This window comes from Corythoichthys intestinalis, chromosome 1, assembly GCF_030265065.1.
Source record: "Corythoichthys intestinalis isolate RoL2023-P3 chromosome 1, ASM3026506v1, whole genome shotgun sequence".
In the NCBI taxonomy this organism is placed as follows: Eukaryota; Metazoa; Chordata; class Actinopteri; order Syngnathiformes; family Syngnathidae; genus Corythoichthys; species Corythoichthys intestinalis.
This window is the reverse complement of record NC_080395.1, coordinates 75563701-75582498: the sequence shown is the minus strand read 5'-3', so window position 1 is coordinate 75582498 and position 18798 is coordinate 75563701. Positions and strand designations below refer to the sequence as shown.

At 39.4% G+C, this 18798-nt stretch overlaps 1 protein-coding gene across 1 annotated transcript in view; it reads left to right on the top strand.

Moving 5' to 3' along the window:
- shcbp1 (SHC SH2-domain binding protein 1) overlaps positions 1–18798 on the top strand; it is a 48349-nt gene that overhangs the window by 21110 nt on the left and 8441 nt on the right. Inside the window, exons 5-11 of the mRNA XM_057852730.1 lie at positions 5790–5885; positions 10457–10687; positions 10780–10960; positions 11786–11906; positions 12467–12598; positions 17353–17471; positions 17679–17780. Of these exons, the coding sequence (XP_057708713.1) occupies positions 5790–5885; positions 10457–10687; positions 10780–10960; positions 11786–11906; positions 12467–12598; positions 17353–17471; positions 17679–17780 (982 nt within the window). The remainder of the gene's footprint in view (positions 1–5789; positions 5886–10456; positions 10688–10779; positions 10961–11785; positions 11907–12466; positions 12599–17352; positions 17472–17678; positions 17781–18798) is intronic.

The window sequence follows — 18798 nt, the reverse complement described above, 5'->3', positions numbered from 1 at the left end:
GCGCACCGCGATAGGGAAGCTTTCTCTCCCCGGGGAAAGGCTCGCTCCTCGCGGCTCCACCTGGGGGCCGCGGCGGCTCCACCCGGGCCCGTGCCTCTCCCCGGGGAGAACAAGTGTCAAACGTCATTACGAGACAAAACATGAAAATTCATTCAAGGAGGAGTCTGACAAGGCAGAGACATTAAAACGTGCTGTGTCCAGCTAGTGTAAACAAAAACACCCTGAAAACCTTTTGTCACTGCTAAAAACACCGCCACCGAAGCAAGCTATCACTTTGCTCACTGCATTGCAAAGCAAGGAAAACCTGATGAAAAAAAGAAAAACTGATGGTGAATATATCAAAGAGGCGATCTTGTCAAGCTCAGAGGTTTTGGTTGATGGCTTGACTAACAAAGAGACACTCAAAAAAAAGGGATAAGCAGCTAAAAGTCACAAAGTAAAACCCCGAAATCAGAGCTGAGCCAAGGAAAACAGGGCCAGGGATCACATTAAGGTAGGCATCTTTTATCTTTGTAATATAAAAGAATATCTAAAATGCTGCATATAATTTACTGTTTAAGTTGATAGTGAACAACTAGCTAGTGAACTGTTGCACTTATTTTCAAGTTTTGACATTTTCTACAATATGCATTTATTTTTTAGTTAATTGAAAAAGAATGGTAGTTATACGATTTCAATATATGTTCATGTTGTTTTCTTTGGGGTAAAATTACAGCTCTGTTGGATATAAAAAATTGGATGTGCGTCATTAATCTCGGTGTGGCACACTGATTGACAAGAAAATTTGAAAGTGGCACTCCACACCAAAAAGGTTGCTGACCCCTGCATTATGAAGTCTATGTTAACCCTTTCAGTATCCCGAAAAAGACCAAAAAAAGTAGGGTACCCCGAAATCTCAAAATAACTATCCAAAACATGTATTATACAGTGGGGCAAATAACTATTTAGTCAACCACTAATTGTGCAAGTTCTCCCACTTGAAAATATTAGAGAGGCCTGTAATTGTCAATATGGGTAAACCTCAACCATGAGAGACAGAATGTGGGGGAAAAAAAACAGAAAATCACATTGTTTGATTTTTAAAGAATTTATTTGCTAATCATGGTGGAAAGTAAGTATTTGGTCTATACCAAAAGTTCATCGCAATACTTTGTAATGTACCCTTTGTTGGCAATAACAGAGGCCAAACGTTTTCTGTAACTCTTCACAAGCTTTCACACACTGTTGCTTGTATTTTGGCCCATTCCTCCATGCAGATCTCCTCTAGAGCAGTGATGTTTTGGGGCTGTCGTTGGGCAACACGGACTTCCAACTCCCTCCTCACCCCGTGGAGTCAACATGATAACAAGAACGGGGAGCAAAAATCCCAGAACCACACGGGGGACCTAGTGAATGTCCTACATAGAGCTGGGACAGCAGTAATAAAGGCTAATATCAGTTACACAATGGGCCGCCAGGGACGGAAATCCTGCACTGCCAGACGTGTCCTCCCTGCTGAAGAAAGTACACGTCCAGCCCCGTCTACGGTTTGCGAGAGAGCATTTGGATGATCCATAAGAGGACTGGGAGAATGTGTTAAGGTCAGATGAAACTAAAATAAAACTTTTTGGTCGAAACACAGGTTCTCGTGTTTGGTGGAAAAAGAATACTGAATTGCACCATTGCCACTGTGAAGCATGGGGGTGGAAACCTCATGCTTTGGGGCTGTTTTTCTGCAAAGGGACCAGGACGACTGATCTGTGTAAAAGAAAAAGAATGAATGGGGCCGTGTATCAAGAGATTTTGAGTGAAAATCTCCTTCCATCAGCAAGGGCATTGAAGATGAGATGTGGCTGGGTCTTTCAGCATGACAATAATCCCAAACACACAGCCAGGGCAACAAATGCTTCGTAAGAAGCATTTCAAGGTCCTGGAGTGGCCTAGCCAGTCTCCAGGTCTCAACCTCATAGAAAATCTGCGTAGGGAGTTGAAAGTCCATGTTGCCCAACAACAGCCCCAAAACATCACTGCTTTAGAGGAGATCTGCATGAAGGAATGGGCCAAAATTCCAGCAACAGTGTGTGAAAAGCTTGTGAAGAGTTACAGAAAACGTTTGGCTTCTTTTATTTCCAACAAAGGGTACATTACAAAGTATTACGATGAACTTTTGGTATTGACCAAATATTTATTTTCCACCATGATTTGCAAATAAATTATTCAAAAATCAAACAATGTGATTTTCTGTTTTTTTTTTCTTCCACATTCTGTCTCTCATGGTTGAGGTTTAACCATGTTGACAATTACAGGCCTCTCTAATATTTTCAAGTGGGAGAACTTGCACAATTAGTGGTTGACTAAATACTTATTTGCCCCACTGTATGTCATATTTATAAAATAAAGTAAAAAAATAAGATACTGTGAGGTACATTGTGTTAAAACCAGTTATATTCAATGACTTTTCGGGGTTTACCCACGAGTGAGTCGCCGTGCAGATAGAAAAGGGCGCTGCAGGAAGAAGGGGATGCGTGGGAGAAGGGATATCATGGCTGCTCAGGTCACCAGCGTCACCTCTCAACGCCAGCCCGCTGTCCGAACTAAAAAAAAAAAAAATGGATCGGGACTCTCAAGAGGAGTCAGCGCCAGGGGGAAAGCAGCAGTAGTCTCAGGAGAAAAAGGAAATGGGATCTGAAGGCGGATCTCCCGGTCGGAGGACTACGACGACGACGCTGCTTGGGGGAGGGGGGATCCTGACATGAAGAACGGTAACGGGAACTAGGTACTGTTTGCTAGTCTGGAAAACTGGACTCTCAGGCGTCGTAAAGTCGAAATCATGTAGGTCGGGTTCGTCGCAACCCGGGAACTACCTGTACATACAATCAAGCTTCTCGAACACACACATCTAGGTATATACAAATTGAAAAGATTGATAGTGAAAAAAAAAATGAAATATAACATTGAAAAAAAGTATTTTCAAAAATATTGACTATAAACTACTTCAGTTCAATTTTTCATGCATGCCACTCAGTTTCCCGTTGAACAATACACTGGGCTATGTCAGACACTACGTCACACAGCCGAGTCTTCTGAAGGAAAAAAATCTGGCCCATCCTCTTCCTCGAGTTGATGAAGCATTAGCTTGTGCTAAATTTAGTTTTCGATCCATTCCGCACGTTTTAAAGTCACTCGCTCAATCCAACCGGCCGTCGCTCGCTACCTCACCTCCCTCACCTCGCTCGGTAATGTATTAAAAATATTCACATTACGTCCGTCTGTCGTGACCGCGCCATGGCTCCTGGGATATGTAGCCTTCTGTGGTACTTGAAAAAGACAAGATAGAAATATGGACATAAACACATGGTCCATGCAGCATTTTAATCCTTACTTATAAGGGCTATAAAACTCTGACATTATCTCTTGTTTTACTTGGTCGATTGACTTTATGTGAAAACGGGCGTGGACTTCAACTTCCGCACTTTCAAATGAGACCACCAGTGGCACTTGGGTGGAGTAATTCCAGCGCAATGAGGCTTCGAAGATCATATGCGTAAACGTTTTGCCGCCGACACGTCAGGTGTAAAGGGTTACCAGACACTTTTGTAATGAAAAATGACGACTGGTTCCTTAATTTAACAGTGACTTTTGAAAAACTGCGGGTGTAACCCTTTACGGGGATTCATTAAAGGGTTTCGGTTTTGCATTTTCTCTTCAGTTTGCTTTCGGGTTTTTTTCATGCAATGCATACAAGGCTGAAAAAGCCGTTTTTTTTTCTTGCAACCACCTTTTAAATAAACTACTGTATTTAATGCCAGAATAATTGTTTTTTTATGATAGAACAATATGTCTAGATGCTGCCATAGCAGTGCCATCGCGCACTGTATATATGCCCCCGTACAGTTTTTTAATTTGTCCGTTTAACCCCTGAGACCCCAGTTTACGGACACATCGCAACTGCTTTTGTTTCAACCCAACCATAAAAAAGGCTAAGTAATTACTATAATATTCAAATCATCCATCATTTTTAGCTTAGATTCATTATTTTATATATATTATATATAGTTTTAAAAAGAAAACGACTTTAAAACGTTATTCACTTGCTTTTTCAACTTTTAAACAAATTACGTCACAATGAAAAAATTGGCGTCTGTAAAAAAGTCACTGATATCTAATAACTATCGCGTTTTTTTTTTGTTTTTTTTTTTTTGTTACTGTCAAATTTTCCCGATGTTTTAGATGATAAATAATCCATCCAAACAATGAGAAATGCTTAAAAAAGAAAATATTTGAAAAAGAAATCACTCGTTCTGTCTGCGACGCGCGTCTTGCTCTACATGCGAAATGACCGTACCGTACTTAAGCTATAAAAGCCAAACAAATCCCGGTTGTCACCATTCACAGCTGCGCCTTTACTCTCGGTGATACATACTAAAGGGATTTTTGGACCGAAACAAGGTAGGCATGCAAAAGTAACAAGTTATTGGAAAAGTAGCGCATGCGATAAAAAAAGATGTACGTTACAGTCGAACACTAGCGGGAGAAGAATTACGGACAGAGCAAGCAAACTGACTAGCATGCTATCCATTATCTTTTCGACCAGTGTTGCCGTTTGTATTGCTTATTGTGGGATGATATCGGTGTATTAGATACATTAGATGCTTAATTTATTTATTTTCGTACAAAAATAAGGCAAATTTTTACTCACCTGATTTGACCTTCTTTGAAGGTGTCAAAAAATTTTCCCCCCAGAAAATTGAGATTTTAAGCTTTCCAATGATGATGAACACATGCATATAGGACAATTTTGAAATTTGACCAAATTCGGGGAAGTGACCTGTATATACCCACAAGACTGGCTGTGAATGTTTTGGTTTCGGTGCCCTTGATGGTGCCAGGCATCCAATCCAGTCAAAATGGGTTTGATGTCTAGCACCGTCAATGTGAACCAGTGACGTAGACACTATTCTAATGGAAGATTTGGGTAGCCACCTGTTTTTTTTTTTTTCCTTAAAACAGTGACATCTTTTGAATTAAAATGACATATTCCCATCACATGTGTTATGGAATTCACGCTTGACAAGGTGCAATTAGACACACTCAAGTAGAAAAACTCAGGATTGGCGATCAGGCAGCATAGAATAGGATGCCAACATACTCATACTCACAAAGGAGTCACACAAATACTGGGTTCTACACTTCACATGGCTGATTTGTGTACACTTCATCCTCCTAATCACTTATCTTTCCGACCCCCCCCCCCCACCCACCCACCCTTGCTCCTTGGCCATCAGGCCCCCCACATGGTGTCAACGGAAATACAACTACCTAACGATAGCACCAACATATTCTTAGTTAGAGTAGGCGTTCAAAGTATTGTTCAATGTAGCTTTTCTACTGTTCCCTCATAACCCCTTCCTGTTCGCTGCTTCTTCCTAATAGATGAGGCACGTTGAATGATCACAATGGGAGTATGTAATACTCCCATGTGATACATTAAAGCAGTTCAGACCAATCGGACACTCAGAATTCCATTCTCTGTGTCAAGCAGCTGAACGGGACAGGTTAAAAAAAAAAAAGACCTGAAATTCCTCAAAATTTACTTATTGACGTCCAATACGTTTGAAGTGGAAGAGATGGCAGCGAATGGTAAGAACTCACACTTTATAGGATAGCGTGGAAGGATTTCCTGACCCATTTCAACAATACTTGTATCGCCATATCGTGAGATCATCGTTATCGTGGGATTTGTATCACATCACATCGTATCGTGATCTACCCAGATATTCCCAATTCTGTCTGAATTGCCCTATTTTTAGATTCTTTTACAAGCATGTCTGGAGACTGTGGGATGAAGAAGATGAAGATGATGACTTTGATTACTTTGTCCGTTGCGTGGAACCTCGTCTTAGACTGTAAGTACATCTTCCTATGATAGTGATTTAAAACGTATCAATACTTGTGATAGTGCTACAACGATTAAACGATTGAATTGAATTCTTCGATTGAAAAAAAATGCTTCGAATTCAATTATGCTGCTTCGCTTGATCGTTTAATTACAGTGGCGTTGCAATGGTTTGTTGGTTTGTCTGTGCCCTCTGGTGCCGACTGTGAATATGACATAACAGCTGCTCCCTGTTAAGGCCAACATAAGGCTGTTAGTTTTTCTTTGAGCTTATATGTTTGTTTATGCATTCTTAATTTAGTTAAGAGGTATATTTAGCAGTTTTTGGTGGAAATATGTGTCTGAACAATTTGTTGAATTGTTTAAAAAAAATAGCATTTTATTGCATTTACGGAAGCGGTCTTTTTTTATTCATCTGAGGTTAATTTGCGCTACTAAATCTCAATTCAGCTAATTATACATTTAAACTCCAACTATTTTGTGTCTTTTATTGTCGAAATGTGTGTCTTTTTGTTCATTGACTACATGTTTGTGTTACAGTTTACAAAAAAACAGGTGTATTTTTTATTCTAAATGGCTGATCTGGTAAGCATAAGACGTAGCAAATCAATGCATGGTTGTTTTTAATACGTTGCCAGCGTTTTCATTCAAATCTTTTTTGTACTCATTATTTTATGATATTTGAAAGTGCAATCCTGCTGCCAAAATAAGTCATAATTAATGTTATTGCAAGCATAAATAAAGTTTTTTCTGCAAGGCATTTAATATTTGTTATTTGATTACTGGATTAATTAAACTAATTAATCAATTACTTTAAAAAATCCATAGCCGCAGCTAGGAATGGGAATTGATAGGATTTTTACGATTCCGATTCCATTATCGATATTGCTTAACGATTCGATTCTTTATCGATTCTCTTATCGATTCTAATTTGGGGGAAAAGAAGAACAAACGTTTTGATTGGCATCGAGTTTGTTTAGTCAGAAGTCACAACCTTACAAACTCACAACGAGATCAAAAGAGGCCCAAAGCCTCAATGTTAACTGTGGCAATAAGTGGCAAATACACAAGAATGAGTAACATTTTACTGAAACATTTATCTAATAGAAATAAAAAATATTGGTATATATTGGCAGATAGGTTTTTGTTCTGCCTTTGGCAATATGTGTTAAAGCAGGGGTCCCCAAACGTTTTCCTGTGAGGGCCACATAACTTTTCCCTTCTCTGATGAGGGGCCGGGGTCAGTTTGTAACAGAAAAAGTGTGACGATTGCAGAAGTGCATAAATGTAAAAAATTATTGTTTTTCAGAAAGCCACAATCAAATAACTAGTGATGCACGATAATACATTTTTCAACCGATACCGATAACCGATAATTTCCTCCTCATTCCAACCGATAACCGATAATGTCAAGCCGATAATTCTATTAAAAGATTTATGTAAAATTTTAAAGTATACACAAAAGAAAATATTACTGTGCAAAAATATAATTTATTGCTCTTTTTTTCAACATAAAGTATGAACAAGTCGTCAATTCAAACATCTAAATAATGACAGATTGTCTGACATTGTGTAATGGTAAACCTTTGGCAACAATTACAGAGTAAATACCTAAGTTACACAAAAATGCGTTTAAAAGTAAGCCATTCCTAACATATATAACATTAATCCGGTGCAAAACACACCTCCTTAAAAGTAGTCAGTTTTAAGTGTAAATCTATCGGCAATAAGTGAAATTATCTGCGATCGCTTCAAGTGTATTTCTCTCAGATTTCTTGGAAGAAAAATAGCTAGCTGAAAATAATCTTAACAGCCTTGTTTTAAGCAATACATTATTATACTTAATCCTAAGGAGAAAAAAAACTTGAAGAAGGAAAGATTTTGAATAATATTTGTGGCTACAGAATATTGATTTAAGAATTTGATTATCTACTGTGACTGTAATTGAGCAGACAAATAAGTTAAATAATTTGAAAAGTGATTGCTAATGTTATATGCTTTGTTGCACACTGTGAAAATGATTACCTCAAAAGAGCGAAATGTCATGTACCCATTCTGCAGCGCTTTGTTTACATTTGCGGCTTTCACGACATTTGCGTTACAGCAGCTAAACTGCTACACGGCAGTACTATTTGGACGGAGTTGGATATCTACTGTGACTGTAATTGAGCAGACAAATAAGTTAAATAATTTGAAAAGTGATTGCTAATGTTATATGCTTTGTTGCACACTGTGAAAATGATTACCTCAAAAGAGCGAGATGTCATGTACCCATTCTGCAGCGCTTTGTTTACATTTGCGGCTTTCACGACATTTGCGTTACAGCAGCTAAACTGCTACACGGCAGTACTATTTGGACGGAGTTGGAGCTCGCATCCGCGTGCGTGTTGTTTTGTGCCTGAGTTTTATTAAGCCGAAAATAAAGGCAGCGTTACAAAGTCATCTGACCGCTCGTCATTTCACATTCTGAATGCATTATTGACTGTCTGACTTCGTTTTCTCCATGTTTAAATGATCTTATAACCACTGTGCCGTCATGATAAGCTTGCTTACCGGACATAACTTTTTCATGAAGAATGGTGGTCGTATAAACTGCATTATTTGTTTTATCCAGGGCTTTGGTTCTCGGGTCATTAAGGTAAAAAAAAAAAAAAACACGTGTCTCGTCTCGGCGGCGGCGGCAGCTACATTCGTACCGGATAATCCGCCCGCCCTGGCCCGTTCACCGCGGCGTATTCCGGTCCTGGCTCTGCTCGCACGCTGTGGGGGAACGCTCGAGAAACCGGGGTGTTCGCCGGAGGTCCAGAGGCCGGGGAACCGGGCTCGGCCCGCCCCGCCTATGGCGAGGCGGCGGTGGCCTGCCGGACTGGCCAGAGCGGCGGGCTCCGTCGGAAGACGGCTACTTGCCGACTATCGGTCTCCAGTAGTGCCGGTGTTTAGCCTTAGATGCGAATTTACCACCCGCCTTGGGCTGCATTCCCAAACAGCCCGACTCTGTATCGTCACAAGCCCTGTAGTTTAACTTAGTGTTTACAATAGCTTTAGCATTCCTGCTAGCAGCAGCCTCGTATTTGTTCCCAAATTCTTTATGATGCATTTTTAAATGGCTGCTGGGTTAGTGGTTTTGAATGAGGACGCGTTCTTTCTGCCTCGTGGAACTTATACGGTACATGTTTCGCCGATGGCGAGAGCGTCGTTTTTTTAGTAACAGCCGCCATAATATTCAACTACTTCTTGTCTTGTAACTCCGCCTCCTCAACCCCTCCTCCCTCAGGGGCTCCAGAGAGGGGAGGGGTTGAGGAGGGGGTGTGCTGAATTCTTTGGTTGCGCACATTTGGAGGCAAAATCAAGTATATAATTATCAGATTGCATTATCGGTTGAATTTTTTTATTATCTGGATTATCTGTGTGACGTCATAATTGCCATTATCGGCCGATAATTATCGGTGACCGATATTATCGTGTATCTTTACAAATAACCCTTTCTGGACTCTTTATAATAATAATAATAATAATTAATAATAAAAACACTATTACTTAAATAGATAATAACCAAATAACCCTCTCTGAATTCTTCAAGGAAAAATAACACGATTGAGAAAAAAAAAAAATTCAAAATGGCCGGACCAAATGTGGAGGCGGGCCGTATTTGGGCCGCGGGCCGGAGTTTGGGGACTCCTGGGTTAACGTGTATTATTTTACCATTACATTGAATTGCATGCCTTTTAGTTTTTGTGGCGCTTACACGCTCAAGTGGGGGCGCCCTTGCGCTTCCTCACTTGAAGAAGAACGCGCTCACGTGAAGAAGAGCGCGCTTACACCCAAAGAAGAAATGCCGCATCCAAGTGAGTGGGCGAGTTAGTGAGAGAGGGAAACGCTTCTACGAGCCAACGTTCTTTGTTAATGTTAATATCTACAGAGGCAACGCCTGTATGTATCATCTTTTGTGTTGTTGTTGTTGTGTTTCCACTCGCGATCGGACACTTAAATCCAGTTGTGTAGTGGTTTCGCTAATGCTAGCGAACGAATGCTAACCATACTGTTATTAGCAGCTCATCATCGCTGATTTACGTTGATGCAAACCTGTTTGTTATTGGGGACAAAATTGATTTGTTTCATTTCTATTCTTAGTTTCACTCTTCAAGTGATGGTTGAATAAATTCAGCAAATCTCCACCTTGCAATGACTGCAAGTCGCTTTGTTGTAATTTTTCCTCGTGAAGTGAAGACACACTTTCGAGCGTTTGAACCTACGTGCTGTCATTGTTATGTTTATGGCTGCAATGCTCGTGCTTACCCGTCATAACCTTTCATTTTCACACTCTTTCCTGGTGAAGTGTAGTCAAACTTTGGAGCGAGTGGTTCTTGGCGCCATGCTAGTTTGATGCGTCTGGACAACAAGACACGTCACGACGCAATACGCGTCTTTAGGAATCGTTAAAGGGATCGTTAAGGCTTTTTCATTGTGATGTCGAGGCCTCGAAACACTCGGAACCGGTTCCGAATTGGAATCGGATTTCGATTCCCATCCCTAGCCGCAGCCCTAATTTATGAATCCCAACAAATGTTTCTCTGACATCAGACACTATGACGTCTTGGAGGAGAGAGTCCCAACGGGTCTCGTATCAGAATACAAGATCGTCTTGGAAGAATGTACACAGTGCTTTCAGCAGTTTTCACTGCTACGCAACAGCCTCAGCGGTGATTCTGACTCGGAGCTTGACAATGTCTCCATGGTGGAGGGCCTGAAGCTCTGTGAAAAGCTGGAAACATTCAAACGCAAGTTGTACTTCATTGAGAACCCGCTGTTGCGGCAAGTGGCATTTTTCTGAACTACTGTTGACCATCCATCCATCACTTGACTCTATTCTTTTTTTAATCTACATCCTTTATTATTCACTCTAGATATTTGCTGGGCTACAAAGGTGGTAATGCCCGACATCAGCTCATCCAAAGTCGTGGGCTGAGAGAATCTGGTCTGAAGGTTGCCCATGTGGTCACTTGCTCCTGCACCACAAATCAACTCCTTTCTCTGCTGAATGACAGACTTCTCCATCAGTTTTCTTCCGAGGACACTGAAGTCCAGGTATCAACCTTCCAGTGTCACTTATTATTAAAATTTTTAATGTTTCTGCTTTTTATTATTGCTTTTGGAACTAATTTTACTAATTACCAATTATTCATTGGCGCATTGATAATCTGTACCGTTCATCCTCACAAGGGTCACCTTGGGTACTAGGCATTGTTGTTTTCGTCAACGATGACAATAACAAAAATATTTTGTCAACAAACAATTTTTTCACGACGATGAGCTAAAAACGTGTCTTAGTAAACAAACATAACAAGATGAATGCCAGTTTTCATCTCCCGACATGAGAACGAGATGAAAATTCGCTATAGTTTCCGTCGTAAGTTCACAATGTGTGACATTTTTTCAGGTAATTCATTGTCAGACAGAAGTGGCACGGCAAAACGCCACGCTAAAAAATAAGTAAAAATATCAAAATGGCTTACCTCTTCGTCCTCTGTAGGACCATGGGCCCTAACAAAATGTTTACTGCATATGAAGGTGAATGGCTTCATCTTGCTGGTCTTTTGGACGTGCGCTCAAGATGATCCATTGTTCACATTTTTTTCCTCTGAGTTTTTGGCAACGTATAGAGAAAACATCCTTCATATGTCGTAATGTCCAGAGTCGTTTCTACGTTTTTTTTTTTTTTAATGTAAAAAAACTCCGCCTGTACTTTGCAGATTTTTGCTGGGGGGGTCTTGAAACGTCCCTTCCCTATTAACCGCAAAAAACAATCGATCACTGTATTTTCATTTTTGTCATCGTTGACAAAAACGACAACAGTTGTCACATTGCTTTTTGTAGTAATTTTGTGTTTGTGTTCATGTGAATGTACTGTAGTTCCATCGAGACCCTGTTTCTGCGGTGGATTCATGCCATCAGGGGGACATGGTCTTTATTCTCCCGGGAGTGTACAGTGTTACCAGCTCTATCATACTTCCAGACTCCATAACTATTGAGGGTATAAAGTATTTTATATTTGGATCAGGGCAATAATGTACAGTACCTTGGAAACAATTCACAGCACTTTGCTCACTTTTTATGTTACAGCCCCATTCAGGAAAAAAAAAATCCTCAATTTTACACACTTATGACAAAGTCAAAGAATCGTTTCTAAGATTTTTGAAAATTTATTAACATCAATCGACATAAACGTATTGGACTGCTCAGTTGCGTCATACTTCATCTCACTGTTCAGTGGGGCATCACACTGCAATTAGCCATAATATGCTCAAAGTCGACGATCGCATTTATCGGTATCAGATTTTTGGGTTCGATGACATTGAGATACTGGTTAATGGCAAAAAAAAAATCATTATACAACTCTAATTTTAGTTGTTTGAAAGAAAAAATTCAATAGGATGTTATTATAGAGTGTAGCAATTTGAGGGGGGGAATTAATTAAGGCTGTAACATAAAATGTAGAAAGTTATTTTCACTGCTTTATACTTTATACACAAAGTTTGTTCTTTGAGACGGCATTTTAAAAGTTGCTATAACCCAAATTTATACCCTTCTTAGGATTTGGACTCCCTGATGAGGTGGTGATCGAGAAGAAATACACCGGAGACTCATTTATTGTGTCTACAGGAGCTGATGTCAAAATGTTCAACATTAAGTTAATTCAGTATGATGCCATTGAGGGGATTTTATGTGAGTATTTAAAAACAGAAAGCCTGAGATCACCCAAGTCTTTCAAAATTAAATAAAATGTCAAAAGCCCTAAGTAGTATTATTGGTGTGCATCAATGTGCACCTGCTTGAGGGATATTGCTTGTTTAGTGTCACTCATGAATTTTAAACATTGAAGATGCGTTCAGAACAAAGTTAAACAGTCCCACCAAAATTCCTTGTTTGCACTACGCTAACCCGTTGCCAAAAGCGGTTTTGTTTTCACGTAAACAGTACTTCGCCATGTGTCAAAATCCGTGAAAACAAACAGTTCACGTAATTAACTTCCGGTTCACAAAACATAAAAACAAGCAATCAAACGATTTAAATCTCGTAATATTACAATTTATGACTTGATTCTCAAAATAGTAACTTCATTACAAATGCATACACAACCATATATTAGCTGAAACAACTTACATCCTTATGTAGGCCAAACCAGAGAGCAGCAACAACCCCTAGCAAAAAGTATGGAATCACCAGTCTCGGACAAGCACTCACTTAGACATTTTATCATGTAGAACAAACTCAGATAAAAAGCTTGAAAAAATAATTAAGTGGTTCAAAAGTGCAACTCTTGAGCATTCAGGAACACTAAAAGGAAATGAATAAAAAACATTGTGGTGGTCAGTAAATGTTACGTTTATAGAGCAAGTGCAGGGAAATATATATGGAATCACTCCATTCTGAGGGGAAAAATGGAATCATGAGAAACAAACAAAGAAATAACAATCAAAACACATCTCTAGTATTTAGTAGCACCACATCTGGCTTTTATGACAATTTGCAGTCTCTGAGGCATGGACTTGTTGAGTATTCTTCATCAATTTGGTGCACCTTGTCAAGAGTCAAGAATCTGCATTGGACAGGCTGTCAAGAGTCAACAATCTGCATTTGACAAGTTGATGATGCTGGAACTTTGGTTTTGTTGCTGTTCCATTTGTTCCAGTGAGATTTACAAAGATGACTGCCTGAAGAAGACATCAAAATTCCCTCAGTCCTTGATGATATGGGGCTGCATGTCAGGCAAAGGCACTGGGGAGATGGCCGTAGTTTATATTGAAATTTTAGACAGCTTTCTTATCCGTTCAATTGAAAATATGTTTGTCATTTTCCAAGATGACAATTCATCATGCTGCAGAGCTAAAACTGTTAAAGCACTCCTTGGAGAAAGACTCATCCAGTCAATGTCATGGCCTGCAAATAGCCCAGATCTCAACCCTATTGAAAACCAGTGGTGGAAATTGGTCCCCAGTAAGGCTCCGACCCACAAGGATGATCTGGCAACTGCAATCAAAGAGAGTTGGCACCAAATTGATGAAGAATACTCATCGGGTCCATGCCTCAGAGACTGCAAGCTGTCATAAAAGCCAGAGGTGGTGCTACTAAATACTAGAAATGTGTTTTGATAGTTATTTCTTTGTTTGTTTCTCATGATTCCATATTTTGTTCCTCAGAATGGAGTGATTCCATATATATGTATTTCCCTACACTTGCTCTATCAAAGTAACATTTACTGACCAACACAATGTTTTTTATTCATTGCTTTTAGTGTTTCTGAATGCTAAGGAGTTGCACTTTTGAACTAATTCATTTTTTTTTTTTCAAGCTTTTTAACGGAGTTTGTTCTACATTCTAATATGTCTGAGTGAGTGCTCGTCCGAGACTGGTGATTTCATACTTTTTGCTAGGGGTTGTATCCTTTATCCATGTCAAACGTCTGAGTTTGCGTCTCAATCATACCAGCCAGACCCAATGCTGTCTCCAGAGGGCAGTGTATCCCCCATCATTAAACAAAATACTTTTGGACTATTTGGATAATTATTTTGAAATTTACTTAAAGCGTTAATTCCGATTTACGCGGTAATTCGGTGTACATCTCCAGTGTAGGAGCAGAACTCGTTCGTAACCTGGGGACCACCTGTATTATTCAGTTTTTATTTCATTAAAAAAAAAAAAAAAATACTATAATTTTATGTCATTATTTTCCAATTAATACCTTTTGCCTTGGCATTGGTTCTACAATCCCAGAGGCTCTAGTTTGAAAGTGCCGAAACCCCATGTGATGGGGTGTTTGTGGCCAACTCTGAACGGTGCTGGCGTTGTCATAGCAACACATGTCACGGCCAATGAAACCTTGATAAATGCGCTTTCTTGGAAATTTGGGACACTAGAAAAATGTCTCATGCCTCCAATTGCTAAGCTAAATGAGATCTCAACGTACATTTGTGTGGAACTGTAATTCACAACAACAACAGCAAAAAACTTATCTTGCTGAAACAAGTAAAGCTCTTTATAAGACTATTACAATCTCTCCTACTCCATAAAATTAGACTCTATGTTTCCTTGTGCAACAACTGGATCGATAACCAGGCGAGTGGGCATAGTCTTCTTAGCGGTGACAAAGTCGCTCCCGGCCGGATTAAACGGCGACTGGCAGAGGGTGTGTGGAAGTAGCGGGAAAAAAATGTGACAAAAAGAGGAAGTGGTCGTGCTATTAACGCATTGCACTTAACCACAGCAAATGCACATGTATGCATTTAAATACGACTTTATTTGTATTTTGTTCGCTTGAATAAACTCCAAACTACTCGCGTACGGGTTCAGATGCACTGCACTCGATGTGACGAGGGACATCAATGGAATGCAACTTCAGGACTTGCATGTAGCATCAATGAAGCAAATGTATTATATTTTCCTTCATTTAATAATTTATTTATTTATTTGATACAGTTGTAGGAAAAATATCTGAACCTTTTGGAATTTCTCATATTTTTGCAAAAAAAAAATCGTCATCAAATGTAATCTGATCTTTGTCAAAATCACACAGATGAAAAAAAGTCTACTTAACCTACAAATGTTTGGGTGGTTTTAGTTTTTCATATTTTATTGAGGATAGTATGCAAAAAATGAAAGAAGGAAAAAAATATGTAAGTGAACCATTCCATTTAATATTTTGCGCCCCCCCTTTTGGCAGCAATAACTTCAACCAGACTGTAGCTGCAGATCAGTCTGGCACATCGATCCTGATTAATCTTAGCCCATGCTTCTCTACAAAACTGCTGTAGTTCAGTCAGATTCCTGGGGTGTCTGGAATGAATCGCTGTCTTTAGGTCATGTCACAGCATCTCAATGGGGTTAAGTCTGGACTTTGACTTGGCCACTCCGGAACGTGTATTTTGTTTTTCTGAAACCATTTTGAAGTTGATTTACTTCTGTGTTTTGGATCATTGTCTTGTTGCAGCATCCATCCTCTTTTTGGCTTCAACTTTCCGACAGACTGCCTCAGGTTTTCGTGCAAAACATCACGATGAACTTTTGAATTCATTCTTCCATTAATGATTGCAAGTTGTCGTGGCCCTGAGGCAGCAAAACAGCCCCAAGTCATGATGCTCCCTCCATCATGCTTCACGATGCGGATAAAGTGTTGATGTTGGTAAGCTGTTCTATATTTCGTCCACACATGGCATTGTGTGCTACTCCCAAACAATTCCACTTTGGTTTCATCAGTCCACAACATATTTTGCCAATGCTTCTGTGGCTTATCCAAGTGCCTTTTTGCGAACCTTAAACGAGCAACAATGTTTTTTTAGACAGCAGTGGCTTCCTCAGTGAAGTCCTCCCATGAACACCTTTCTTGGCCATAATTTTACACATAGTTGATGTGTGCACATAGATATTGGAATGTGACAGTGATTTCTGTAAGTCTTTAGCAGACACTCTAAGGTTCTTTTTTTTTTTTACCTCTCTGAGGATTCTGCGCTGAACTCTTGGCGTCATCTTTGGTGGACTGCCACTACTTGGAGAGAAGCAACAGTGCCAAACTCTCCCCATTTGTAGACAACTTCTCTGACTGTCAATTGATGAACATCCAGACTTTAAGAGATGGTTTTGTATCTTTTTCCCAGCTTTATACAAATCAACAATCCTTGATCGCAGGTCTTCAGACAGCTCTTTTGACAGAGCCATGATGCACATCAGACAATGCTTCTTATCAAGACAATTCTTACCAGGTGTGTGTTTTATATAGGGCAGGGCAGCTGTAAACTACTCATCAGTGATTGGGAACACACCTGACTTAAATTGTTTGGTAAAAAAATGGTTTCAATTGCTCTTTAAGTCTCTTAAGGCGGAGGGTTCACTTACCCTTTATCCCCCTTCTGTCATTGTTTGCATACTATCCTCATTAAAATATGAAAACCTATACATGTTTGGTTGGTTTTATTTAAAGCAGTTTTTATTTCATCTGTGTGATTTTGACAAAGATCAGATCATATTTGATGGTGATGTTAAGCAGAAATAGAGAAATTCCAAAAGGTTAAGATACTTTTTCATACCACTGTACCTCAAAATACTTTCAAAGCATAAACATGTTGGCGGTGAGACTAGTGTTGTTTATCGCCGTGTTTTGATTACATCATCAAAAGAGGACTACAGTTCTTAACACTATTTGGTGATAAATTTTCGGCCTTTTAACCAACCATCCATTTTCTCCCGTTTTTCCAAGGCCGAATGTTTTCGGCGTCGAATATTCGGTCACATCTCTAATTACAATAATATGCACTCTCGTTGTAGAGTAGGATTGAATTGAAGAACCTATACTTTTGGTAAAATGTTCCTAGTCAGCCACTGTTTGTATTAATTTGGAGAAATAACTCACACTCAAGCTAATATTCAGATTCTCATTATCTTATCCTTTTTATATTACTATGGTTAACTATGTGTTCGGTGTCCAGGTGTGAGAAATGGCAACATTTCCATGGAGAATTGTGTGCTCCAATGTGAGACCACTGGAGTTGTAGTCCAAACATCTGCCCATCTCACAATGAATAAATGTGATCTTTATGGATCCAAGGTAATTATTTTCACAAAGCTCAATATGAATTTGTTTGTCCTTGTAGAAGCTCTGACATTCCCACACATGAATAATTGAGTTATTATAAAATAATTTTGGGCAACTATTTTAAAGCCCATTATAGTTTTTTTTTTTTTTTTTAAATAATTAATAATAACAAATAGTTGATGCTATAATAACACATGACACACTTTGTGTCCTATGCAGGGGGCTGGTATTGAGATCTATCCTGGAAGTGGATGTACCTTGATTGGCAACGGCATCCACCACTGTAAAGATGGGATTCTCATCAAGATGAATCAACCAATGGTGGGTGAACAAGAGTTAAACCTTTTAATTGTGGCCACAGGCGGTACATTATAGAGGAGTTACTAACATTAAAATAAAGACTACTGTAGCGTTGCTAGGACTGCCTCATGCCCCCCAGCATGCATTGTGGCGCTAGGGATGTCAATAGCATTCATGTTCTGTACTAATTATTTCTTCAATTACTGGTCAGTTGTTTCATTACTTGCCTGTCATGTTTAGTTTGTTTTGTGATCCAGTGATTCGTTTTTCGTAGTTAATGGGGAGGAGGAGTTCATTTACATTACACACATTTTTTGGGGGGGGTGGGTGTTTGTTGCATTCAGATTTAACAGCATTGGAAAGAGATACGACATGTTGCCCCCCCAAAGTATACTTTTAAAAAAAATCTAAGATGTTTTTAAGCTCTGCAAATGTAATTATGATCTAAATGAGATAGACTGCTGAAAGTATGCCAAAAGTATTGGCACCCCTGCAATTCTGTCAGATAATGCTCAATTTCTCCCAGAAAATGGTTGCGATTACAAATTCTTTGGTAGTAATATCTTAATTAATTTTGCTTGCAATGAAAAAAAAAAATCATTATCATTTTCCATAAAACTCCCAAAATGGGGTGGACAAAAGTATTGGCACCCTCTGAAAAAACATGTGATACTTCTCTAATTTGTGTAATTAACAGCACCTGTTAGTTACCTGTAGCACATAACAGGATGTGGCAATAACTTAATCACACCTGCAGCCAGTTAAAATGGATTAAAGTTGACTCAACCTCTGTCCTGTGTCCTTGTGTGTATGGCATTGAGCATGGAGAAAAGAAAGAGACCAAAGAACTGTTTGACGATTTGAGAAGCAAAATTGTGAGGAAGCATGGGCAAACTCAAGGCTACAAGTTCATCTCCAAAGATCTGAATGTTCCTGTGTCTACTGTGCGCATTGTCATCAATAAGTATAAAACCCAGGGCAGTGTGGCTAACCTCCCTAGATATGGACGGAAAAGAAAAATTGACGAGAGATTTCAAAG